The 27,720-nt window shown below is 41.8% G+C and overlaps 1 protein-coding gene, 1 non-coding gene and 1 pseudogene across 10 annotated transcripts; 2 read left to right on the top strand and 1 right to left on the bottom strand.

Moving 5' to 3' along the window:
* Positions 1 to 1,098: 1,098 nt before the first annotated feature.
* LOC113303894 (glutamate receptor 2.9-like) lies at positions 1,099 to 6,661 on the top strand. Of its 9 annotated transcripts, none has more exons than XM_026552977.1 (9): positions 1,099 to 1,333; positions 1,418 to 1,702; positions 1,801 to 1,884; positions 2,670 to 2,888; positions 3,370 to 4,711; positions 4,818 to 5,136; positions 5,224 to 5,618; positions 5,787 to 5,853; positions 5,977 to 6,661. In XM_026552977.1, the coding sequence occupies exons 5-9, from the start codon at positions 3,842 to 3,844 to the stop codon at positions 6,108 to 6,110; spliced, it is 1,785 nt and encodes a 594-aa protein (XP_026408762.1). In that variant the 5' UTR covers positions 1,099 to 1,333; positions 1,418 to 1,702; positions 1,801 to 1,884; positions 2,670 to 2,888; positions 3,370 to 3,841; the 3' UTR covers positions 6,111 to 6,661. The 9 variants fall into 9 exon arrangements, with proteins under 9 accessions (XP_026408762.1, XP_026408754.1, XP_026408755.1 ...); XM_026552972.1 differs by having other exon boundaries at positions 1,119 to 1,205; positions 1,278 to 1,333; positions 5,787 to 6,661; XM_026552969.1 differs by having other exon boundaries at positions 5,787 to 6,661.
* Positions 6,662 to 7,155: 494 nt separating this feature from the next.
* Positions 7,156 to 7,258, top strand: LOC113307035. The gene has a single exon (XR_003339002.1). It is a non-coding gene; the product is annotated as a U6 spliceosomal RNA (small nuclear RNA).
* A 1,144-nt stretch (positions 7,259 to 8,402) lies between these two features.
* On the bottom strand, positions 8,403 to 10,324 carry LOC113306414 (annotated as a pseudogene).
* Between the last annotated feature and the right edge of the window lie 17,396 nt (positions 10,325 to 27,720).

Here is a 27,720-nt window from a genome sequence, read left to right on the forward strand (position 1 = left end):
AGTTTTTGTTTCATAGGATAAGACTTGTCATTGAGAAGGTTGTAGGATCCCAACTTGTTGCTAAGATCCCAACTACCTTGTTGCAATACATTAACAACTTGAACAAAAATAATTTTTGTAATTATTTTAAAAAAAATATAAATGATAAGGACATTACTATCGTTATAAAATATGCCGGATATGAGATTATTGACTTTAATACCAAATGATTCTATTTTGTCTATATTAAATATGCCCCAAAATAGTCTTCCAGATAAACTGGGGCGTATATAAAGCCTAATTTGCCTGGCTTAAAAAAGCCTTAAAATACTTTTTTTCCGACACCTTATTTAAGTTTTGTTCATATCCATGACTAAATTTAGGCTTAAGCGCCGTACAAAAAGTGACTAAGCCCATCTAGTTTGTCAAACCCCCTCCCAAATTGGATTTCTGGTTCCACAAATGCAAAAAGAGACCACCTCCGTTTCTGGAAAATTGTTACTTTCAATTTTTATTTTAGCCTAACAATAAGCCAAATTGAAAAAGTGAAAGTAACAGTTTTTCAGAAACGGATGGAATATGATATTCAGATCATTAACCATATTCGAGATGCACATACAATACAGATAGTGTAACTGGAGTGTTAGAAAAACATATAAATATTCATTTTGTTTCTCAACCCATTGACCTTGTCATTCCCGCATTCTACTAGATGAATGGTATCTCACATGGTATGGGATGACTTTTCGTTCAAACGGTTTCTAAGACGTTGGATAATCAGATAAATGGTTGGAGTCGCATTCGATCCAGGACCCACCATTTTTTTAAAGGATTTAAAACTTGTAAATCAGAATTTTAAATGTGAGATATAGTGATGTACCAGTGGTTTATACAGAAGGGTATTCTCAAAGTCGTGCCGCATAACTTTTCCGTCACAGTAAATCAGATTTTCATGCTGGTTGATTTTTCTCTTGGTCTTGGCGTAGCTTCATCTCTTGTTTATGGCCTAGAGAAGCCCTCCCATATAGGGCGGGCGGGCTGTAAACTGGTCCATGTCCGAATCTAACACGCCAGATTGGTTTAGGATAGAACATAGAGAACTAGAACTAGACAGGGGTACTTCTGGTGAGATGGTGAGCATTTCTGTTAGCTCTCCACTGATTTGGCTTAAGGCTCTGGCTTCAATTTCTTATGGGTTTGAAGCTTGGAGGGACAATGGCAGCGCGGTGAGTCCCATTTTCGTCAATTGCAATAACAGCAGTTGATTTTGATGATATCAGCTGAATTGAAATTATCAGTTGACCTAGGGATTGCCTGCTCAACTGAGTTCTGGATGGAGAAGAAGCTGGCGCAGGTATTTGCTTCCCTTATAATCAATAGACATCCTATTTTCAGTGATTCCCCAATCTCCCGCAAACTGAATTCAGTGATTTTCCAGGTCTGTTATGTCTTAGGTTATTTTCATGGAGAAATCGAAAGCAAAATGAGCAGCTTGAGTAACATGGCACTTGAAAAAGAGATCCTGGACCATTCCAATCTAGCAATGTCAGAGGAGACAAAGAGGGTAAGAAATGTTGATGATGAAGTTACTGATGGATGTGAACTCTTGGTGGAAGTTGTTTGCAGAATTTCGACAAAGGAAAAATCAGAATTGTTACCTGAAGTTGATGCTCTTTCATTGAGCAGCTTTTGGAAAGACTTTGAGCTAAATTCATCACTCCAGGTGAAGGTCCAGACCAGTTTCATATATAGAAAGAGCTCATTGATTCAATTGTTTAGACTGGTGGTCAGTTAAGTCGCTAACAGTCTTCATGTTTGCAGGAGCAGATTGCAGGCATTGTGGCTTGAAGTCAGCAGTTGTAGGGATCCAAGTTGATACTGCTTCCATCTCCAACGAACCAACAGGTAACTTTAACCATATGGTGTCCGACTGATATCATTGCTTTCCAAGTGGAAGAAGTACTCCTTTGAGTTGTAGTTGCAGTTTAAAAATTGGTGCTATTTATCAAGTTGAAATTATAACCTGAAATTATACTGATGCCATTTATCAAGTTGAAACAAGCCCACAAAATTATCCAAATGTGGATAACTCGGTTCCGGTAGAGTTGTTTTTATCCTTTATTAAACTGCCCTAGATTTGGAATCCAAATCCTCATTCAAGCATAATATTTTATGGTTAGGGATGTTATTAGCAAGAATGTCAATGATGTAGACAGCACTTATGTTCAGGAGTTGAAGATGTCAACCAAAATCCTCATTCAAGAATTTTGACTCTTCATACTTAAGGAATCACTAATCATATGAGATTGAAGATGTCAACTTAAATACTCAAATCAAGCATTTTGAGTGTTCATTACTTCACCTGGCCATATATAAACACGTCCAAAGTACTAGACTATTGATCTGGAATCGTTCTTTCAAATAATATTATCCTTTTATAAATAAATAACTAGTCAAATATACATCTCATTGACAAGAAGGGGAAAGTCTAAGTTCATATTTTCCTCCATATAATTGTTTTAGGATAGCGTGCATACTTCTGCATTTATCTGTGAATTGGTGAAGTTATTAATAGACTATTGTGATTCTTGCTGATAGGGGAGGTGTGATGGAACTAAGTCATAATTGTCATCAACTCAGTGTTATTACCAATCACCTATTATTGTTCTTATTTGCTATTCATTTGTTAGGAAATCATGAATTAGTGGTAATGGGTCAAAACACAGCACAAGTAGTTGAGGAGTTTAAAGTAGGTGTGATTCTTGATCTGAATTTTACTATGGCAAAGGTGTGGTTGACTTCCATGAACATGGCTCTCTCTGACTTTTATGCAACTACTCCTCATAAGAGAAGGCTGGTTTTCCATGTAAGGGATTCTAACAGAGATGTCCTTGATGCATCCTCTGCTGGTAAACTCACTCTCCCTAGCTGTGTAGATAATTATGAATGCCTCTTCCTCATGTTTTTGTAGTCCATAATTCGATATTGTTATATTTTGTAGTACCAGCCGAAGTTGCTCTTATGTTGAATAGAAAAAATATATTTGATGCAATCGATGTACATTTAAAATGAGCAAAATTGTAAAAATACAGTTCTCCACTGTTCTAAAATAGAAGCATGTCTGTCGACTAAACCCAATATATCAAAACAGACTTATCTTTTTGAAACGGGAGTAAAATTTAACGTATGTCAGTAATAAATTTGTGTTAGATTACTGACTTAAAAGTAACTATGAGTTCACTTGGGTTTATAATTCAGTTTATTCTCACTTTTTATTTTAACATCATAATATTTGGTGTATTCCTTGCATAGCAGCTGGTGATAATAGTAGATACATTCACTTGATATTAGTTAACAAGCGCCTAATAATTTTGTATATGCGTATGACAGCTATAGATTTGATAAAGAATGTTGAAGTCCAAGCGATCATAGGTCCCATGGCATCAGCACAAGCTATTCACATGGTTCCTGTTGGAAGTCGATCTCAAGTTCCGATTATTTCTTTCAGTGCAACAAGTCCTTCTATTTCTCTTTCTCAAAATCCTTATTTCATTCGTACAACACTAGAAGATTCAGCTCAAGTAAATGCCATTGCTGCTGTTGTGAAGGCTTTTGGATGGAGAAGAGTTGTACCTCTTTATGAAGACACCGAATATGGACATGGAATCATTCCATATTTAGTTGACGCTCTTCAAAGTGTCAATACCAGAGTTCCGTATAGGAGTGTATTCCCTGTTTCAGCTTCTGACGATCAAATTCTTCAAGAACTTCATAACTTAAAGACAATGCAAACAAGGGTATTCATTCTGCATATGGTCTTGCACTAGGATTACGTATTTTCGAGAAAGCTAAAGAGATTGGTATGATGAGCAAAGGGTACTCATGGTTTATTACCGAAGGCTTAGGCTCTCATTTGAGTTCATTCAACTCTTCGGCTATTGATACAATGCAAGGAGTGATAGCTATAAGGCCATATATTCCTATGTCCAAAGAGCTTAGCTCATTTGAAGTGCAATGGAAAAGAAAGTTTCAGAAAGAGAACCCAGATATTGACTGGAATTTGGATATTTTAGGTATATGGGCATATGATACAGTTTCGGCCTTGGCAAGTGCAGTTGAGAAACTTTTAAGCACCAGTCCTCGGTTCAGTAAGCAAAAAACAACTTTGAACACAAGTGATGTTACAAGATTAGGTGTTTCTCAAATAGGTCCTGAAATTTTGCAAGGAATTTCCAGCATCAACTTTAAAGGCCTGAGCGGGGAATTTCATGTCGTCGATAGGCAACTGCAATCCAAAATCTTTCAAATACTCAATGTTGTAGGAAGTGGGGCTAGAGAAATTGGAATTTGGACACCTTCAGATGGAATCATAAGGGATATAAGCTTAGTTGAGACTACTAAAAGCACATACTTGACATCAAATAAAGACCGTTTACGCCCTATCATATGGCCTGGAGATACTACGGACATTCCTAAAGGTTGGGTAACTCCAACTAATGAGAATAGGTTAAGAATAGGGGTTCCAGTAAAACAAAGTTTTAATGAATTTGTCAAGGTAGAAAATAATTCTGGTAGTTATTCGGGATATGATGTCACTGGTTATTGCGTAGAGGTGTTTAAAGCTGCAATAGATGAGCTGCCATATGCTGTTCTCTATGATCTCATTCCTTTTCAGGATAGCACAGGCAAAGCTGGAAGTTACGATGATCTTGTGTACCAAGTGAATGCTCAGGTTAGCACTGTAATACAGAATCCAACATAGACCTATCTTTTCCTAATATTGTCGTAAAGTTATACTACTTACAGTTACCGATTAAATATTGTTGTATTCTTAACAGAAATATGATGCCGCAGTTGGGGATATTACTATTACAGCCAGTCGATCAGAGTTAGTTGATTTTACGTTGCCCTATGCAGAAGGAGGGGTGTCAATGGTTGTGTTAGTGAAAAAAGATATGAGCAAGGATACATGGATATTCCTCAAGCCATTGGAGTGGAAGCTCTGGGTAACAACTGGGGCTTTCTTTTTTATCATTGGTGCTGTAATTTGGATTCTCGAACACAGAGTAAATAGGGAGTTCAGAGGAGGGCCTCATCCTTTGTATCAGTGGGGTATCATGCTTTCTTTCTCCTTCTCAACGCTCGTCTTCGCCCAGAGTAATATCACTTCACTTTTCCTAGTTACATGGCTTTGTATATAGTTCTAATAGTTTCTAAAAGCTTGGTGTTTCAATCATCTTGCAGAGGAAAGAGTTCTAAGCTCTTTGGGTAGATTTGTAATTGCAATATGGCTTTTTGTTGTGCTAATTATCACACGAAGTTATACAGCAAATTTGACATCCATGTTAACGATTCAACGATCTGATCCAACCTATACTGATGCTATAGAACTTAGGGATCGTCGGTACAATGTTGGTTATCAGGAAGGTTCGTTTGTGTTTGGAATCTTAAAAGGGATGGGTTTTCATGAGTCCAATCTTATAATTTTCAAGTCTCCTAAAGATTTTGACGATGCTTTTTCGAATGGGACAATTGTTGCTGCTTTTGAGGAGCTCCCGTACATTGAACTCCTCCTTGCAGAATATTGCAGTAAGTACATGACGGTCGGAGAAATCTATCAATATGATGGACTTGGTTTTGTAAGTCTCTACTTTTCTTTTCAACAATTCCTATAGATTTGATATGTTGCAGATGTCACTGTAGTACAGTGGTAAAATGTTTGAAATTCGTTAGCATGCACCTATTGTCATTGATCTTTGTTTGGTATTAGTAGTCTCGAACTTATATGAAGACTCTTTTGTTCACAGGTTTTCCCAAAAGGTTCTCCCTTGGGTCCTGATATTTCAAGAAAAATCTTGAGCATAAGAGAGGAAGGTAAAACGAAAAATCTTAAACGAGCTTCGTTTAAGACCCAAAGATCTTGTTCAGACAGGGACCCCTTTGCTTCATCAAATAGTCTTACTCTCAGTAGCTTTTGGGTCCTTTTCCTGATAACAGGACTCTGTGCAGCATTCGCAGTAATTGTCTACTTAATTGTTTTCTTATGCGAAAACAAACAAATCCTGAACGAGCCGAATTCTACAACCTGGGAAAAAAATCATCAATTTTCTCACAAAGTTCTACGAATATGACGAGAACCGGATGATCACATATTTCGAATGCGATCCTGCGTGCAGTGAGCGAAACAAAGCCGCCGTCAATGGAGATCAGCATGCAGCAGAAACTCTAGATTTCGGTGATTCACCTCCACAGATTGAGAATTCTCCATCAATAATGGGTTACGGAGACGTCACCCCACAGAATGGCAACTTTAATACAGCAAGAAGAAACTCTACAACATTGAATGCTGATGACGATATAGATATTGGATATTTTACACCTACATCAGAAGGTGATAGTACAGAATTTGGAAATTCTACGCCAGGAGATAACGATTCCGTGTCAGGCGTTAGAAACTCAACTTTACACATTTTAATGACACAGCAAGTTCATAGGGATTTTGAGGAACATTAATCTTTAGATTTTATACCTATCTGTACAGAGTTTGGATTTAATATTAATTCTTCGGAATCGTTTATGTCGAAAATGTCTGTAGATTTATTGGTTTCAGATGTGCAGTATAATTTTTTTAATTGTTGAATTTCATAGTTCATCGAAATTATTATTATCTTAACTTTTCTAATCCCCTCACTCCTTTGATATCTGTTAATTCCTGCTCAGGAAGTATGGCTATGGTATGGAAGGTATTGGAATTGGGAGCCATTAAGACTCTAATTGTATGGATATCAGCAGGTACATTCTGAAGAACAATGTTTCCGGCCAGACTGCATTTCAGTAAGTAGAAGAGAAGGATCCTAGCAACTTCCGTGATCTCGCCAGTAGCGAAGAATTGGAAGTGCAGGACCAACAATTTCTGCTTAGGGGCCTTGCATCTTGAGTATAAAGATTTGGATTTGTTTGTATTACTTTTTTTCAGTACTTTTTTTCAGATGATTTGATAAATACTGGGATTAGCAAATTTTCATCTCCTGTGTATAACAAGTTATGATTACTGAGGGTCGAACCTTCGACGTATGTCCCATAACTGGATACTTATGAGATTGGCCTCTGATTTAGTCCCACATGTTTCAGTTTACAGACGATAGGTATATATACTGTTAGGTGCACCATAAGCTCGTCCCTTCGGGGACATTCGATAAAATTGGAACGATACATACAAGGTTAGCATGGCCCCTGTACAAGGATGACACGCACAAATCGAGAAATGGTCCAAATAAGTTTTGCCAAATGTGCTATATCTAAGTTGTGACCTGGTCTGGCCATCACCAGTTGCGATTTCTCTGCTGCTTATCAAGTCTTTTGCTTGGGTTTGTTTTGTGGAGATAGCTAAGCTCAAAGAGCCGATTTATTTATAAGAAAGAAACAAAAAAAATTACAAGGAATGAAGGCCTAAAAAGAGACCCTTACAAGAAACTGTGAAATCATTTATTTACATATTTTAAGGACTTAAAGGCCTAGACAAATAAAATTCTCACATCGAACGGTGAGGAAACTCTCGTTTACTATTGGTCGAAACAGGTTTTTTTGAGTTTTGTGAGACACTTGGCAATGTACTATTCGTTTGGAATATGGAAGTCCAAAAAAAAAGGAACTCCTTAACCTACGGACTCTTTTTTCAGGGTACAATACTCTTTTTATTGATGCTGTAACTCAAGAAGAAGTATAAAAGATTTTTTTTGGGAAATTCAATAGAGTGGTTGTAGGGATGGTGATGTTGTTGGAGTTGGTGGCAGTGGGGGTGTTGGACTGGTGGTGATTAGATTAAAGTAAGTCGTAAAAATCTTAGACCAGGTCCATTACTTACACCAGCATAAATAACACTAGCTCCATTAATTTGCAGTCCTTGGTGTTTTTGATGGGCATGGAGATGTAAATGCTGCAGAATTTGCAACAAATAACATGGATAAGAATATAATGAATTATGACTAAGGTAGCAAGAAGAGGAGAAGCTGCAATCAAAATTGACAGGCGTCGTAACCTCCTTTTTTTCTTCTCCCTATTTTCCCTATGTGTCTTTTATATGAGTTTCTATAACTTCTGAGGAGATATGAAAGCTGCAAACCAGTTCTGCTTGGTTTTCTGGTACGCCTTCTGATTCAATGGTATTAATACTAATTTATTGTCATGTACCTAGGGTACCCCATATCGTGTTGGTTGTCTATCTTTATTATTATATTATTATTACTTATAATTAGTAGTTAATTAGTTTAATCTGATTAGTTAGTCTTTAATTATAATTGTTCCATACGACCATGAATAAAATTTGGCGCCAGTCAGCTTCATGAAGATTGCGCGAATTCTCCTCAGCAATATACACCATGTTCTGCGGCCTTACAATATACACCATGTTCTCTGTGAACCAATTATGACCGGCCAACACCAATTAATCTTAAAAAGTTGTTCCCGGGTTCCTTCCAATAGAAGAAACCTTGTAACAGGATAGGAAAAACATTGCATGCTGCAAGAATATAGATCACCAGAGCATGCTTTCCCATCCATTCAAAAACCAGAGTTGGTTTTCTGAAACCAAATACATCAACCATCACATAAATTGCGACAAAAAGAATACCTGCAGCACCGACAGTAACGCATGTGTAGCTTAAAGAGTAGAGGGCTTTGTTTATGTGCATCCCACAGAAGTCCAAAACGAATCCAGCAACAACTAGACCAGCCGAAGGGTTTATCCAAGATATTATTCCTATGCTTGTGATCCTTGAAGTGTACTATAATATGACCAAAATGCAGACCAATCATGCAGGTAACAACTGCCTTCACAGAACTTAAAATTCCTTCAGAGTTCAGGGTCAAATGGGGCTTGACACCAACTAGGCGCATTCAGTGGAAGTGGGCCGTTGCTTGGTGAGCTCATGCTGCATTCCTTTTTTCGTCCATAGGTCGGCTTCTTATATAAATGCTGAACGCCAAACAATTTACGGTCAATCATTCCAACAGCATTACAGCCAGGTCCAGTGTCTCCACGAACTCCACATTTTACCAATGTTATATTTCCAGTACCACTGACGTGTGTATGTTATTTGCTGATTGCATATGTATAGTTAATGTCAATTATTAAATTATAGTATTTAAAAAGAGATTAATTATATCAAAAATAATTTTTAACATGTTAATATATGTCGAATTTTGTATGCCGAATTCATATCTCTAAAATGAATTATACATGCACGTGCGTCGTTTCGTATTACTGTCGAATCACGAACTATTGACTGAATTTGACTTTTATGAATCCGTATAATACTCGTATGTATCCCATTCCGAACGTTTTTTATATCCGGAATCGCTAACTAGGCATGGAAGCATAGTCTGATACATGAAAAACATAATTGTTTTTTACCCAGAGGGAGCACATTGGTTACGTAGTCTATGGACGAAACACCTTCTTAATTGCGTGGAAATAAGGGAAATAAAGAATACACTGTGACACTGTCCTTCCAGCAGGCGTTTGCGCTGCTGTCGCCACTGAAGTCATGCCTTTGGAGCTTTAGAGCAATTCCTATGGGATGAACAAATTCAGAGTTTGTTTATTTTGCTCCCACTATGGAATGAACAAAGTAAGAAAATGGATGTTGAAATGAACAGATCTGTTCATTTGAACATCGAGTCGCAACAACAGACGCTCGTCTATTGTAATGGCGCGCTATCCCTAATAAAGCTGGCGTCAACAACAATGACGCCCGCGTTGGAAGAAGAAACGCCCAGTGCTTTTTCTCTCCAAAACCCGTTAAGATATTTAGGGTATTTTTTAATATTTATTTTTATTAGTTAAATATTTCGTGGGACTCAACTCTTAATAATTTATATAAATAAAATCACTAGTGGGACCCAACTCTTATTAGTTTATATTAATAAAATCACTAGTGGAGCCCAATTTATTCATTTTGCTTTGTTTTCCATAACGGAGAATTCAGTTTGTTCATCCACGTGGCTCAACAAATGTTTGAGTTTGGTCATTCCTATACGAATTGCTCTTATAATTAGTGCTTTGGGACACGGACAACTTCAATTCAACAGCCTGGACACCTAGTGAATTAATTAACTTAAGGAGATAGATACATGCATTTGTTTTCTTTCAACGTGGTCCTCTTCTAAGCATCAACAACTAGTACATATACTTGATAGGTACCAGGTGAAGAGCGGATTTTTTGGGGAGTGCGAGTCCGGATGATTCGTCCATGTTGTTATCTTCTTTCTTCATTCCTTTTGGCAATTCCCAATCAAAAGAATATAAAAGATTTGCCAGCGCCAAGTCCATCGGGGAGAGCCCCATAAGAATATAAAAAATTTGTTTAGGACAATATAGAGTTAGAATAGTTTTTAATATTGTGTTTGAAATTGTATGTTTCTGATTAGAAAATTGAAATCAATCGTTATTCTGGTTAACCACCGGGCCTATTTGGTGTTTGATACTTATATTATGTCCAATATTAGTGTTTGGTCTAATTTTTGTCCAACTTAGAATTTGGTACTTGGAATTGACGTTGACCAACGTTGACTATGTTAAATCATGACTTCTGTTTAATAATTACAAAAAAGAATAATTAAATCTAATTACTTAACGTCGTTAGATGACCGTTAACAATTTAATTGAAGAAGATCCCTAATTTCATGTTCTTCCCCAAATTAAAAATCAGTCTTCTTTCTTTTCATTCTACCTGACTTTCATACCACAAATTCAATTATCTTATAAAAAAAACGAACCCAAAATGATAGCAATAATACAAAGACAATTACCGTTCGTCTGAATCAAATACCCATATGTGAAGATCGGATCATCTAAACAGGGTAAAATCAGTAGAAATTGGATGCAAATCGATTGTAGGTGCCTATTTCAAATTGAAAGCCTACAACGACAACTAAACCCATATAAACAAACCTTCAGTACTTCCATCAATACACCAATAGAAGAAGATGTTTTGGTGAGAATAAGAACAACCCAGAAACCCCAATATTTCAATTTTAGGGCACTCTAAAACTTCAAATTGATAACCCTGATTTCATCCCCAACCTCTAAATTTACACCTCCAAAAACGAAATTTAACATACTAAAAACCTTACAATGTCTTCAAACCCACTAAACAAATACTTAAATAAATCTGAAATTTAATTTCAATATGAAATTTTTAGGGCGGATGATTAATCTCAATCTGAAATTTTGAGATCTTCAATCACATGCGAGAAAGAGAAAAAGAGAGGGGGAATTGTTTCAGGATGGTGTCGAAATGGTTTTGAGATTTAAAGAGAAAAAAAGGAGCTTATTGTTTTGATATATGAGGTTTCTGTCTGTATATGGATATTTAGAAAAAGAAGGAGATGCAGATGGGTTCTCTGCAAGTGCAAAAGATGAATGAATAAAATTGATCAAGTTTTAGATTCTCAATCGCTAATCTCTAAGGTGTATGTGGAGATCTAAGGTGGATCGTCCACGTGTTAGATTGGTTTAGGACACATTGGTCATTGTTACCGAACAAAAATATATTTTAGTAATTATGTATTAATTCCCCAAATTTTAGACACGTCATGACTTAACCAAGTCAACACGAGTCAATACGAGTCAACGTCATTTCCAGATACCAATCCTTAAGTTGGACAAAAATTAGACCAAACACTGATGTTGAACAAAATGTAAGCATCAAACATCAATTAACCCCGACCACCGAGTGGTATGAATTTCTATGGGAATGGTAATGTAGGAGTTAAGAACCATGTATTAGTATATGTTTTGCATTTTGTAATTTGGTTTGGCTTGAACTACACGTACATGTTCATTTGCAATCTTTTCTAGGGGTGCACATACCCTACCCATACCCGCCAACCCTACCCTATCCGCCAGTTTTTTAACCGTATTCTATCATATCCACTATTTGGAGGGTAGGGTGGCGGGTGAAGATTTTCTTAACCGCCAATAAACGGGTAGGGTGGCGGGTAAAGCTCGAAATTATCCTACCCTACTGGTCTTCGAGCAATTCCTACAAGGGGTGCACATACCCTACCCATACCCGCCAATCCTACCCTACCCGCCAGTTTTTTAACCGTATCCTACCCTATCCACTATTTGGCGGATAGGGTGACGGGTAAAGATTTTCTTAACCGCCAATAAACGGGTAGGGTGGCGGGTATAGGCCATATCTTACCCACCCTACCCGTTGTGCAGCCCTAATCTTTTCCAAGTGTGTCATCTTACATTTTGGTTGAATATAGGAAGAGGATTCTGAAGAATATGGAAATCCGGTTTCATCAGCGTCTAAGATTGCTGATATTATTAAAACGAGGACAGAGGCACTTCTGAACAGGACTAAAACCACGCACTACAAAACAAGTAGCTTCTAGGGACGGCTGTTTTGAAAAAACCGTCCCTAAAGACGAATATTTGGGACGGTGATGGCCTGACCGTCCCTAATGGTCATAAAATATTTAAATCAAGGCTAAAATATGTCCGTCCCAAAAAAAAAAACATAATCAAATAGTATTAGTGACGGTGGAACAGGGGACGGTACATAAACCGTCTCTAATACCTCTTGGGACGGTTTTTTGTCCTCTTGGGACGTTTTTTGGCCGTCCCAAGAGGCCTTCTGTTTTGTAGTGACGGTTTCTTCTAAGCCGGTTGTCATGAGAGCTGAATATGCACATAGTCCCAATCTCACTATTATCGACACTCCTGGATTTATTCTTAAGGTGGGTGGTTTCTTCAACTTCGTTGCTTGATTTATCTATGGTTTGTGCAGGATGATTAATGAAGTTGTATACTGTTTTGCTGTTTTTCTCATTTAATATTTCATTCCGAAATGCTTATTGCAGGCAAAGAAGGGTGAACCAGAAAATACACCTGAGGAAATCCTATCCATGGTGAAATCTTTAGCAAGCCATCCTCACCGCCTTCTCCTACTTCTTCAGCGAAGTAGTGTTGAATGGTGCTCATCTCTTTGGTTGGATACCATTCCTGAGATAGACCCAACTCTAAAAAGGACAATTGTTGTTGTCTCCAAGTTTGACAACAGGCTCAAGGTATGTAAAATACATATTAGGGAATTCATGACAAATAAAAGAAGAAATTAGTAACAAGTTTATGATTTTCTTGATAAAATGTGCAAGAGTTCACAGACAGGTGGGAAGTGGATCGGTATTTGGGGACTAGTTGTTATCTTGGGGATAACGTGCATCCGTACTTTTTGGCCCTTCCGAAGGACAGGGGAATAGTTTCTAACGAGGACTTTCGGAGACAAATTTGCAAGGTTGATTCAGATGTTCTTCGTCATCTGCGAGAGGGTGTTGATGGGGGATTTGATGAAGAAAAGTGTGAACACGTAAATCACGAAGGCATCTATATGTTCACAAACAATGTTCGCATTCTATACACATGCTCGCACTGATGATACGATTGAATTGATTCCTTGGCTCAAAACCTTCGGGTTTATCATTGCCTCGTCTAATATCATCACCAGAGGCGTTCACATAGAGGAAGATAAAGAAAACGAAGTGTAAAAGTAATACTCGTGGAGTATGAACTGGATGTAAAGTGCTGAAATGTAAATAAGACTGGGATTTACGTGGTTCAGCACTAAGGCCTACATCCACGAGGTTGTCGTTTTCACTATGTATTTGATGATTACAGAGGTAGTCGAATGACTTTGGAGTTTACGTAGGTCTGCGAATTTTAAAAGGTAAACTTACACTAACAATTCTTCTCTCTCGACTTCTCTCTAAACCTCCCTCTCTTTTTCGATCCCCTCTCTCTTGGTGGAGAGGGGGTATTTATAGGGTTAGAGTGTGGGACCCATTTCTGAGAGCCGTTGGAACCTTATCTTCTTGTGCTTTGTGTCCATCACGCAGAGGTCTTCGTTCATTGCTTGATCACGCAGAGTCATCCTCGTTCGTTCCACGGGTTAATCGACACGTACACTGCTCAGCGTGTTTAATGCGGGTAGTTGAGACGCATGCTCGTGTCAGACAAGTGTCTTCTGCCCCTGTCACGTCCATGTCAGTCAACCTTCTCTTCACCATTGATCTTGGCCTCTTTTTGGGATGAGATAAAGCAACTCTTCGGGAGTTATTTGGTGCTCCGCAGTACACCGTGCTTTTGGTACATCCTTTAACTTATGCCCTTGGATTTGTTCGGGCGAAGATCCGACGTCGACGGGATGGGCTTCTTGGCTGTGGGCGTGTGTCATCATGTTTTGATGACTTGGTCCGCATGCTCTCCACGTGTCTTCTCACATACACGTGTTTGATTATGAAATATGTACACACAATTATCCCCTTTTCTTCGGGCTTGAGTGTTTAGTGGGAGCATTGAAAACAGACGTTACATATTCTTCCTCTCTCCTAATAACTTCTCCTATATACTTGGGTACGTTTCTCACTCGTGCATTAACTGCTCATTTAATGGGCACGTTTCCCATTCCTCCATTAACTTCCTTCTCTTTCTTTCGAGTATATAAAGGAGAGGAGAAAAAATTAATTTCATTCTCCTTGAAAATTAATTTGATTCTCCCTGTCAGACTTCATCCTTTGTTCTTCAACCATTAAATTCTCCATGCCCTAGCATTAATCACGCTCGTTTCTTCTTTGTTTCTGGTTTGTTCTCTCATTTGTCTTCTTTTGGGATTTTGTTTGTGGTGGTAAGGTTTCTTTTCTTCGTTTCTGTTGTTTTAAATTTTGTGTTGATTGTGTTGATTGTAAATTTCCTGCTGCTGTTGTACCTTGTTTGTGATGAAGAACATCTTTCGATGCATGTATGCTAGTTTGCCCCTGTTCTTCTTCTCAAGTCGAGGAGGCCAGTGTTTCAATTGTATTGATTGATTTTTTTTTTTTTAGTTTTAGGGTTTCTGGGCTATGCTGAGATGAACTGTTAATTTTGTGGTTTTTTGATCTTTGGTGATGCCCTCGTGTTTGCTTCTAACTTGTTTTTTGTACCTCCTCGCAGCCATGTCTGACCGTCCGCGGCTTCCTTATCAAACTCCGCCTTCCAGTCTGCCGAGATCCCCTCCGCGTAGAGAGTCTGATACATCTCCACATGGGGGAGATCTCTCTAAATTGTCGCAGATGGATCCCCGCGGTAATAGAGTTTCGTCTTCTTTGGGACGAAGGCTTCACCTCCTAGGAAGGGAGATCCATCGAAGGGCCCTTCCGGGTCTCGATACGCTGCCAGCGGTTCTCCTTCTCGTCCTCGTGATGACTACAGGTGTACGCAGACACCTCCTCGCGGTGACACCTTCGATATTCCCCCTCTTCGTTCTATAGTGCCCGTGCAGAACCCTCTGCCGCCGCCTCCAGTTCTTTCAAAGGGAAGAACTCCAAAGGTGTTGTGCCGAGAGATGAATCATCTAAATATTCTCCTTTCAAAAGAAAAGATTCCGAAGCTTTTGTTGGTTCGTCCGATCCCGCGGAAGAAGAGGAGGCTGTCCCGGTGATACGCAACGTTTCGGTTAGCAAGAAGAAAGTCACGTTTAAGCACATTGACCTTGAAGTTTTCAAGGAAAAGCATGAGCTCCAAGCCTTCGAGGTTCGTTTCTATGCCCCTGAGGATGATATTACTTACGAGCTCATCTCGAAGTATCAGTTTGATGAGTTTCATCTGTTGACTACGGTTGGAGCCTTCGAGGCGGGTCTTATGCTGCCGTTGTATAAGTCTGGTGATTCCTTTTATTATGATGTGCTGGCTGGTCGCGAAGGCTCTTCCACCAATACTCATAGTCGTTCCGTGTCGCAATTATCGGGGAACTATCTCCGTGCACTGAGGGAATGTTATCTGCGGAGGGGGAGACGACGATGACATGTTACGTTCCAAATCCCGCTGAGAGGGAGTGGTATACTCCTGAAAACTTCAACTCCTTTGGGGATTATGTCAATAGTAGGAACCGTAAACCGTGGAGTGTTAGTCTTCGTAACCTCGCTGCTCCTCGGGGCGAAATTCGTCTCTTAAGTGAGGTGAGCGATGCCAAACTGAAATACGTTCCAGGCACCGAGGGGTCGGCTCAGCGGAAACTTTTTCCTGCTCGTGAAAGGATCAAGCGTGACCATGATTATGAGTGGCATGCCACTGTTATTGAAATTGTTGGTCCTTGGGCGTATGGTTGGATTCCCGGTCCGCGCGGTTGGCGTCCTTCTGAGAGTAGCAGGCCTCGTGAATCTCCTCCTGCTCGTTATGGAGATTTCTGTCCCTGGCGTTTAAATTTCGAGGGCATGAACTTTCCTTATGCTCTCGACGTTGTTGATGGAGACGAGGAAGAGGGTTCTGGTGCTATACTTCCACCGAAGAGTGCCGCTACTACCAAGGTATGGTTATTGCAGATTCTGGCCGCGCCCCTCCTTTTTGAAAATCAAACTTTGTGTATGAGGAAATAACTCTTTTTGTGGAACGTGTATTGGTTTGCAGGTGTCGAAAAAGAAAAATTGGGCCCAAGCAGTCTTCTACCATTGTGACGGGTGAGGCTGAGGTTCATGAAGAAGTTACCAGTCCAGTGAACGAAGAGTTTGCCGAGGATGAGGCAATGTCTGATGGGGAAGAACGCACTGATACTTCCCCTCCTGATGTCGAGGAAGAGGTTGGTGCGGGTTGTGATGGTGTTGATGGGGGAAATAATACCGCGGTGGCCGAGGGAAGTGTTACCGCGGAAATGTCTGCTCCTGCTGGTGATAACCCTGGTGGTCCGGAATTTATCGGAGGGGGTGAGGCTGCGGAAACTCTCCCCACCATTTCTCAAGAGTTCTCCTTTGACAGGATATATTCCGCAGGGGAACTCTTTGATGATGCCCTCGGTTTTCCCGAAGACTTTTCTTTGCTTTCCCCCAATGATGATTGGGATGTGCTCGGGGATTTTGGTAAGGAAAATGCTGCTGTTCAGAATGAGGGCGCGGATGATCACATTGCGCGTGGTGATGCCGAGACTTGTGCTGATGGGAAATGACAGCAAAGGGGAAGTCTGTGGTTGACTCACCTTCCGAGGATTTCCCTCACTCGCTGATGTTTGAGGGTGAGGATGCCATAATGGATTGGCTCAAGAAAAAGAGTCTGTTGTTTGTTCCCCATCCTGCCCCGGTGGTTGCTGGCGAGAAAGATTCTGATGCTTATACTCGTCGGATGATGGAACTATCTTCCGAGGCGCGTGTTGCCGAGATGTGGGGGAAAAGCTTGAGTGTTCCAGAGGCTACCCTCGTAGCGGACCCTCCATCTTCTGTTGCTGAAATGATGGCCATAGCCGATGGGTACCAATATGGTTTTCCCCAGCAGCGTGTCTTGGAGGTAAGTCCTCGTACATATCTCTTCGTGACACTCGAATCCTTCGGTGTAATAATGTTTGCCGTTTGATGTGTAGATGATGAGGAGTGAGCATTGTAACCATGTGTTGTATCAATTCTTTAAAGCGAAATCTTTGAAGTGGAGGCTAAGCTTCGTCACAGGGAAAAGGCATTATCTGCGGCTGAGGTGGAGATAGAAGAACTGAAGAATAGCCTTAAAGAGAAAGAAAGGCTGGGTGAAGCGGAGGCTGGTCTTCGTTCAGAGCTTGCCACCGTTCGCGCTGAGTTAGAGCAAACTCGCGGCAAAGTTTCAGCTTTCACAGGTTTAGTTCTTCTCCATCTTTTATCCCTCGTAATTCCTTTCTACTACTTTTTGTTCTGTCTGAGTCTCCCCACCCTATCTTCAGTGGGTGGAGTCCCCGAGCTGATATGGCTTCGGAATGAAAGGGCACGACAAAAATCTCGTATCAAAGAGTTGGTCGAAAAAATTAAGAGCGAAGCCAAAAAGTGGGACGCTCGGGCTGAGGGATGGCGCGAAGGCATGTTCAGATGGTTGATATGCAGAATCTGTATAACCATGACCGTATTTTGTTCAATGGTACGCTGCTGTGGACACGTGAGAATCTGCGGGAATCCCGTGAGCGTACTTCGTTATTAGAGGCTAGAATACATCTTCTGGAAGAGGAATTACGAAAGGCTCGCTCCCTTCCGTTTCCGGGAATTAGGGAGAGTATGTGTGTCTTACCAGAGAAAGGGACGATGCCAGAGCCGAGGTTGGGGCTCTCAGCAAAGCCCTTGCTGCGTCTCGCGCTGAAATAGCCCGCCAGGCTGAGTCTGAGAGAAATCTCGAAGTATGCATGTACAGACTTAACAAAGGGGTAACAGAGATAAAAACGAAGTCAACCATCTTCGTCACATGGATTCGATGAAGCAGGTAGAATTATGCAAGTCAATTTGCTCTCACCAACCTTCAACTAGATTATAAGAAACTATCCGAGGAATATGACTATCTTGACGAAGCGCGAGACGCGGTTGTTAATGAGTATGAAGAGGCTTCGGCTTGTGTCGAAGGTATAACCTCATTTCATCGAGTGTGATTATGTCTTTTCTGTGCTAACTCCCTTGTGTTGTCTTTTTCAGAGCTCGAGGGACAACTCCGCGCTGCAAATGAAAAATTTGAAAAGGCTCAATCTTCCTTAGTGCAGCAGGAAGGACAGACTAATTATTTTAAGAGTCTGGTGGCATCCCGCGAGGAGGCCGTTGGTGCTGCTTCTAAAGAAGTGAATCGTCTGTCCTCGTTGTTATCTCAAGCCCACCAGCGAACGACAGTTATTATGCATAAGGCTCGGTGTCAATTGGCGGAGGAGACAAACAAGATGCTGGAGAAGATTGAGCTTGGCCTTAAGACCGATCATGGCCTCGTCAAGAGCTATCCGCGTCGTCCTGTACCTGCCTCCTTGCCTGGCTCCTCGGGACCCTCTTCTGGTGGGAGCGTCCCTTCAACTCTTCGGAACAACCCTGCTGATGGGGCGGCATCTTCCAAGTAGAAACCACGGCATTAGCCTTCAGTTAGATTTTGCTAGTATTTTGTAAAGAGAATGTTTTTTGTGTTTTTCTTTGAATTGGCCTTGCCGCTCTTTGTAACCAACCCTTATGAAATGGATCATTCTTTTGGTATACCTGCAGTATCAGTTTGTTTTTTTTAAGCATTGTGAGGAAGGACATTAAAAACAAAAGAATGTTTTAAGTGTTTGGGTGCGATACCGAAGGGAGGTACCTTCGTGATCGTCTTGAGACCTGTCACCCCGCTGGCGAACCCTGGGCCAGAGGATTCCCAGACGGTGGGGGCCGAGGCAACGTTCTAGGATATGGGGTTAAAATATTTACATACACCCATTCCGTCGACCCGTTGCCTTAAGATTGGTTGGGTATCTCTTTCTGCTGGGTGCCTTCCCCCTGGTCTTACACTCATAGACACTGATGGGGGAGCCCTGAGAGATTGTAGATTAACTACTTTCCCCAATATTGATAGTTTATTACTCGATGTGCCGTATGTACAGGTGCTCGTCCCGCGGATCTGTTTGTTCATCCCGCGGAATTGCTTCGGAATTTGCAAAGAGTTCGTTTGATTGATAGATTGAGGTCTGCTAATCCTCGTCCAGAGATAGAAACAAGTAAAGCGGTTACGCTGCCTTCTTCTTCTGGTATTCTTCACGCAGATGCAAAGCTGCGTTGCTCCTATGGGTAGTACGGTTTGAGCCACTTAGCATTCCAAGGATGCCGGAGGACCTCGCCTTTCAGATTGCGAAGATAGTAGGAACCGTTTCCCGCAATGTCGTGTATTATAAAAGGTCCTCCCCATGTAGGTGCTAACTTTCCCCATTTCTTCTCTCGTTGATACTGTGGGATTGTTCTTAGCACATACTGCCCTTCTACAAAATTTCGAAGCTTTACCTTTTTGTTGTACTCCCTCGCTAGTCTTCGTTGATAATTTTCCATCTTCTGCAATGCTGCTTCCCTCCTTCCTTCCAGGTCGTCCAATCTCTCTAACATCATGTTTGTTGTGAGATTTTTCTCCCATGCTTCGGTCTTTGTGGTTGGCATGAGAATCTCTGTTGGGATGACTGCTTCAGCTCCATAAGTGAGGAGAAATGGGGATTCCCCAATGGCAGATCTTCGTGTTGTCCTGTATGCCCATAACACATTGTGCAGCTGTTCACACCATCGCCCCTTATGTTCGTCTAATTGCTTTTTGAGGATAAGGGCGAGGGTCTTGTTAGTGGCTTCCGCTTGTCCGTTGCTTTGAGGGTATATGGGGGTGGATTTGTTCTTCCTTATTTTGAAAGTATCGAAGAGCATGTCTATATTTTTCCCCTGCAATTGCTTACCATTATCAGACACGATTTCTGCTGGTATGCCTAACCTGCAAATGATGTTTTGGAATATGAAAGTAAACAATCCACGTCTCTGATCCTGGTAAGGATTTAGCTTCCACCCATTTACTGAAGTAGTCCGTGGCTACTATCAAAAATCGTCTTTTCCCTAATCCTTCGATGAAAGGCCCGACGATATCTATGCCCCATTTTGCAAATGGCCACGGGTTATCTACATAATTTAACGTTGTTGCTGGCGCGTGTATCTTTTTGGAGAAACGCTGACATTCTTCACATCGTCGGGACATTCTTGCGGCATCTTTTATCATTGTGGGCCAGTAATATCCTTGCATTTTTGCTTTGTCGGCTAGTGATCTCATGCCACTATGATTCCCTGCGTCACCATAATGGATGTCGTTTAGAATTCGATGCCCCTCTTTCCTGGATAAGCAACGTAGTAACGGTCTGAGGAAGGATTTCTTGTACAGGACCCCATCCCGAAGATCATATCTTCCTACTTTAGAGAGTATTTTCCTGGCTTGTTTATGATCCGCAGGTAAGGTTCCATCTTCGAGAAACGCATGTATCACCATTCTCCAATCATCTTCGTTGCTGAAATCTTCGTCTTGACTTTCTCTTGACAAGATATCTTCTTCGTCAAAATCGTTATGGATGTCTTCTCCTACCTGATCTTCGATATTTTCTTCCACTGTATCTTGATTGGTAGCAAAGGAGAATTGCGATGCAATTGAAGGCTCGTATACCCTTGTTATTTTAATAGCTTCGATGCTTTTGTCCTTCAGCATGGATGATATATGCTAGGGCATCCGCGTGCCTGAGATCCCTTCTGCATAAGTGCCGGAACTTGATGTTCGGAATTTGTGATGCCAATGTTTGGACCAAGGCCATGTAAGCTGAGAGGGTGTCGTCGTACACATTGTACTCGAGCCCTATTTGCCGTATGACAAGCTGCGAATCACTTGTCAGTCTTACATCGGTTACCCCCATCTCTATTATTAAGCGGAGGGCATGTACGACTGCCTCGTATTCGACGATGTTGTTAGTATGCTCTTTGAATTCTAACCTGAGTGCCTGTACGATCCTTTCTCCAGTTGGGGTGGTGATGACAATGCCTATTCCTGCCCCTTCCTTATTTTTGGAACCATCGACGAAGACTTCCCATTGTCTTTGACTCGCGGGTTCGAGGACATCAATTGGATCCTTGCTTTCTTCATCGGCTTCTGGTATTCCCTTAATCTCTTCGTCGTTTCCAGGGGGAGGTCTGCTAAGAAATCCGCCAAAACTTGGGATTTTTGGGAATGTTGAATTTCATGAATGATGTTGAATTGGTCCAGGTGGGTGTTCCACTTGGCTATTCTGCCTACTTTTCCCGCGCTTTTGAGGACTGCTTCCAGTGGTGCTTTGCATGGGACGCGGATGAAGTGAGTTAGGAAATAGGTTCTCAGCTTTTGAGTAGCCCACACCAATGCCAGGATAAGTTGTTCGATCTTCGTGTAGTTCCTTTCCGCAGAATTGAGGGTCTTACTGACATAATAGATAGGTGTTCTATCTTCGTATTGGTTTTGACCAACACTGCGCTAACTGCGTCTTCTGTCGCTGCTATGTACAATGCCAAAACCTCATCAGGATCAGGCTTCTGCAGGATTGGAATTGAAGCCAGGTGTTCTTTGATTTTTGGAAGGCTTCTTCGCATTCTGCGGTCCATTCAAACTTACTTCCTTTTTTGAGAATATTGAAAAAATGTTTGCATTTGTCCGAGGATCGGGCAATAAATCTGCCCAAGGCTGCTATGGACCCATTGAGCTTCTGCACTTCTTTTAAATTCTTCGGATGGCATTTCTACTATGGCCTGAATCTTCGCTGGGTCTACCTCAATGCCCCTTTTTGTTACCAGATATCCGAGGAATTTCCCTGAGGTGACACCGAAAGTGCATTTTTCTGGATTTACTTTCATGTGATGTTTCCTCATTGCTTCGAAGATATCTCAGATCCTGGTGGTGATCTTTGCGCAGCTTACTTTTGACGAGCATGTCATCAACGTAGACTTCTAAGGTACTACCAATCCATGGCCTGAAGATAGCATCGACCATTCTTTGGTACGTTGCCCCTGCGTTTCGAAGTCCAAAGGGCATTCTAGTGTAGCAATAAAGGCCATGTGGGGTGTAGAATGTTGTGTAGTTGATCTTCTTCTCCGAGGGCTACTTGGTTGTAGCCAGAATATCCATCCATGAATGACAGCTCTTCGTATCCTTCTCTTCTCAACCAGCTGATCTATGCTTGGCAGGGGATAGCTGTCCTTTGGACATGCCTTGTTGAGGTTAGTAAAATCGATGCATATCCTAACCCCTCCATTTTTCTTAGGAACGACGACCATGTTGGAGATCCATGTAGGGTACTTGACTTCCTTGATGAACCCTGCTTCTAGTAGTTTCCGAAGTTCTTTTTCCACTGCCTTATGATACTCCGGTGCAACTTTTCTTATTTTCTGCCTGAAAGGTGGCGTGCCTGGTTTGATGCGCAGCTCGTGTTGGATTATTTTCGGGTCAATCCCCGGCATATCTCCTAGCTTCCAGGCGAATACATCCGCGTATTCTTTAAGTAATTTGGTTAAGGAATCTTCTCTTCTTTCGTCCATTATGGTCCCTACTTTGATCATCTTCGGGTTTTCTTCCGTTCCTATGTTGATTTCTTTTACGGGCTCTACTGGTGTGAACACCGGCTTCGGATCCCCGAGGACTGGGACGTTCTTTGATTGCTATTTGGTATGTTTCTGTCCTTCGTTGGCTGCTGAAGTACCTGTTTCTGTGTTTAGGACATTATCATCTTTTGTCAAACCCCTCCCTGTGGTTTCCTTGAGGAACAGGTCTATGGCCTTTTCTTTCGCGGCTTCTTTATTTTTAATTCTTCGGGTTTTTCGCTGCTCTTCTTGTTCGTTGTTGATACGATCCTGAGTGGTTTGGCACTCTTTTGCAGAGACCCGATCTCCCTTGATTTCCATCACTCCCTCAGGTGTAGGGAACTGAGATATTGGTAGTAAGTTGCTCCACTCCTTGAGTTTATGTAACCACTTTCGTCCAATAATGGCGTTATAGGGGGATGGGGCGTCAACCACGCTGAATCGTTTCTACTTTCATGGGTCCGGCGTTAACCTGCAACACGATGTCTCCCAATGGCTTCGTGGGTGCTCCATTGAATCCGTAGATGGTGTAATAAGAGGTCATTAGCTGTTCATCATGGAGCTTCATCGTTTGAATGCGTCGTAGAATAGAACGTTTACTGAGCTTCCCCCGTCTATGAGGATCTTTTTGAGGTTACATCCAGCCACTGGTAGTGTTAGGACCAAGGGATCGTTATGATCTTCCATATCTTCTTCGATATCTTCAGCATCGAAGATAATAGGTGCGTCCATCCACTCTTCGTGTTCGTCCACCTCTACACCATCAATCTTATATAATTCGCAGTGGTCCGAACTGCTTCCGTAGCCTCTTTCCTATCTGCGCTGTAAGGGAGGGCCCCGCGGCTTCGGAACACGAGATGGTGTTGATTGTGCGGTTTCCCTCTGGAAGTTGGACTGGCTTGGTCCGTTTGGATCTATCCTCGGCGACCTCCTTTCGTATGTAATGTTTGAGTTCGCCAGCATCAATCAGTTTTTGGATCATTATTTTGAGGTTTTTGCATTTCTCGGTCTGGTGTCCATTGAAGCAGTGATATTCACAGTAATCTTTAGACTTCTCGGTTCTTGGGGGCTGTTTTCCCTTAGACCACGGCCACTCCAAATTTTCCCTTCCTTTGATCTCTCGCAAGATCCGAGCATAGCTAGCATTGAGCTTCGTGTAAACTTGATCTTCGAATTTTCGATCGTCTTTTCGTCGTTCATCTCTTCGTTCCTTCCTATCTTCGTGAGGCCGTTCCACTGAGCTATTTCTTTTGGCCCCATTGGTTTGTTCTGCGGAATTGGTACGGTGAGACCTCTGCTGTGTGCCCTCGGGTTTTCACGCTGGATTTCTTCAAGACGAGCGTACTTTTCAATAATTATTCGAAGATCTCCTTCTGTCTTAGGCACGCTTCCATGAATCTCAACAAATAGTGGACTCATTCGGTCTAATCCCCACTTGTAGCAGTTGATACTTACTACTGGGTCCACACTCCCTATGGCTTGGCAGATCTTGTGCCATCTGTTGTGTATTCCCTCGTGTTTCCTTGTAGCCAATTGCCAGAGAAAAAAGCTTATCCATTCCAGTGTTGACAGCTTTGTTGTACATGTATGTCCTCAGAAATTTCTCTGCGAGTTGATCGTAGGAGTTGATGGAATCAGGTGGTAGGTTGTCAAACCAAGACAAAGCCGATCCCTTCAGACTTGACGGGAAATATCTACAGAGGACGGCGTCGTTTGACTCCATCGGGCTAAGATACGGTTATAATACCGGATATGTGCCGCGGGATCACTGGATCCGTCGTAGCATTCAAAAGTTGGGACAGGGCACTTTAACGGAATGGGGGTATTTGCCAGGCGATGAGTTAGGGGAGTGGAGTTAGCTTCTTTCATCACCTCTTCGAGCCTTCCTCCGCCTTGTCTGGCTTTTAACTGTTTGATCTCAGCCATCATATCATCGCGCAGCTCCTCCATTGTGCGGTAATATCCCATGTTCTCATGCTCAGTTGAGCGTTTCTTTCTTCGATCTTCACTGTCATAATAATCTAACTCTTCGGTGGCATATTCCGGATCTGATGCTCTGCTTCCCCTGGCGTCATTTGCTAGGATGACTCTTCGGTCACGATTGGGATCTGACGCTTTAGAATTTGCTTCGTCCAGTTGTTGGCTAGTCTTCGTGCTTTGGGAAATCTTATCTTTCAAGTCTTGGTTCTCCCTGGACATAAGAGATACGGCATCTGCATAGACCTGCTGGCTCTTTTTCAATTCTTCGAGCTCTACCATCAGTCGGTGGGATTGGTTTGATCCCTGATTGGGAGTTCCGGCTGGTACCCCTACGGCCACAGTTCCCCCTTCGTCTATAGTGTGTATTAAGGGTGGCCGAGGATCTGCTTCAATCGTTGATATCTCCAAGTTTGGTCCCCTCGGTTGAATTTCCGCCCGTGGTCCTAAAAGCACTGGTATGGTTTGATTCTGACCGTTGGTTGACGGCATTCCGAAGATTGGTGGATGTTCGGGATGATGCGTCATGGATTCTGCTACCCCTTATTTTTGTTGATGGATTTGGCTTGGGACCCAAGTCTTGTTAGCTTCTGTAGTCTGGGGGGACACAACAGTCTTCGTGGCTGCATCTTTGAGGGCCTCGGCTGCTATGGAGTTAATGTTCATAGGTGAAGTGATTTCCGCAGCATCCTGCCTCTGAGCAGTTTTTTTAGCTTTGTCTCATTTCTGCTTGCTTCGGGTCATGACCGAGGTAACCCTCGGTGTCTCCTTTGATGAGGCTTTGGTTTTTCCTGCCTCTAATATCTTCTCCATGTTTAATCCTTTCCTGCATAGGGAAATAAATAAGGAGAACCAAAGATATCCACGAGGATAGGGTTAGCGTCATTCGTACCCGCAAGACTATTGGAATAGAATGAAATGAGTTGCCCAAGGGCCCTTAATAGAAGAGAAATGCAAAGATTTCATGGGTCTAGTTTTTGAAATACAAATCTTTTAATAAACGATCATGAATCTTGTTATCAGACTAATTTTGAAAAAGAACTCTTGAAAAGGCAGATCTGTCACGAGGACTCACGAATCTGGATTATTAAGTCTTAGTTGGAGAAAACGCCTCACGTGCAAATCGGTGATAGATAGCCGCGGGTTTGTCTGCTTTGAAATGGTGTTTGTGAAAATGAAGAACATGAACCCCAAAAATAAAAAAGGTTTTGAAGACACGCTGAACCCAAAAAAGGGCACAACCATAGTGCGTGTTCTAAGGTGAAATCACAGGATAAGATAAATCTTTTACCGGGACAGAGTCCCTGTTTCTAGCGCCAGATTGTGAACACGTAAATCACGAAGGCATCTATATGTTCACAAACAATGTTCGCATTCTATACACATGCTCGCACTGATGATACGATTGAATTGATTCCTTGGCTCAAAACATTCGGGTTTATCATTGCCTCGTCTAATATCATCACCAGAGGCGTTCACATAGAGGAAGATAAAGAAAACGAAGTGTAAAAGTAATACTCGTGGAGTATGAACTGGATGTAAAGTGCTGAAATGTAAATAAGACTGGGATTTACGTGGTTCAGCACTAAGGCCTACATCCACGGGGTTGTCGTTTTCACTATGCATTTGATGATTACAGAGGTAGTCGAATGACTTTGGAGTTTACATAGGTCTGCGAATTTTAAAAGGTAAACTTACACTAACAATTCTTCTCTCTCGACTTCTCTCTAAACCTCCCTCTCTTTTTCGATCCCCTCTCTCTTGGTGGAGAGGGGGTATTTATAGGGTTAGAGTGTGGGACCCGTTTCTGAGAGCCGTTGGAACCTTATCTTCTTATGCTTTGTGTCCATCACGCAGAGGTCTTCGTTCATTGCTTGATCACGCAGAGTCATCCTCGTTCGTTCCACGGGTTGATCGACAAGTACACTGCTCAGAGTGTTTAATGCGGGTAGTTGATGAGTGCCAAATATTGTATATTTTTATCCCTTTTTGTTGGCATTTTAACTCATCTTTTATGCATTAATTCTACATTTTATCCCATATTCTGTATTTTCATTGTTTTCAAGAATAAATATTTTTATTAATTAATTTTGCATTTTTAGGTAATAAATAAAGTTCGGATGAGTCGCGGAGCGAAAAGAGCAGAAAAGTAGTGAAAAGCCGGGAGAAATTACGCAAGGAAGCCGCGAAGAATGGTGCGCACAACCTCATTATCTACACACAAAAGCGCCTCCGTTCTCAGCCGTCAGATCAGTTCCCAAAAGCATCCGATGGTCGCTCCTTCATAGAGCATCAAAATCTGAAGTCTCTGCCAAGCACCACAGCGCTGAAATTCCAAGCCTTCAGATTAGATGGTTGTTGAATCCAACGGTCGCTCCCTTGCTGTTCATCAACGTCTGATATCTCCGCCTTACACTACAACACCTAACCCCATCTAGAGCCGTTAACTTCGTTGTATAAAAAAATCCAGCGGTCGCTACAAGCTTCACTTCATCTCACCGTCCGATTGATCTTTCATCTCCCTATCCCACGGCGCAGCGTCGCAGATCATCACACTCGATACGCCCGCCTAACACCCAAGTATCGAACACCCTATACCCAGCCAAACGCACCTTTCTTCTTTCTTCTCCATCTCTTCTTCCTTCAGAACCCGTACCACCACCATGTCCGTCTCCATCACCACCATCTTCTCCCCAAATCACTCCACCATCCTCTCCCCAAATCATTCAACCATCACCATTCGAGCCATCATTCCCCTACTCCTCTAGCTTTCTATAACATCAATTCCTCGATCTTTTCCTCTCACAGGAACCCTAGAAGAGAAATTGATGGAATAGATGAGCTAGAAAAGCAATTAGGGCATGGGAAGAAAAAGAGAAG

The sequence above is a fragment of the Papaver somniferum genome, chromosome 8 (genome assembly GCF_003573695.1).
Source record: "Papaver somniferum cultivar HN1 chromosome 8, ASM357369v1, whole genome shotgun sequence".
In the NCBI taxonomy this organism is placed as follows: Eukaryota; Viridiplantae; Streptophyta; class Magnoliopsida; order Ranunculales; family Papaveraceae; genus Papaver; species Papaver somniferum.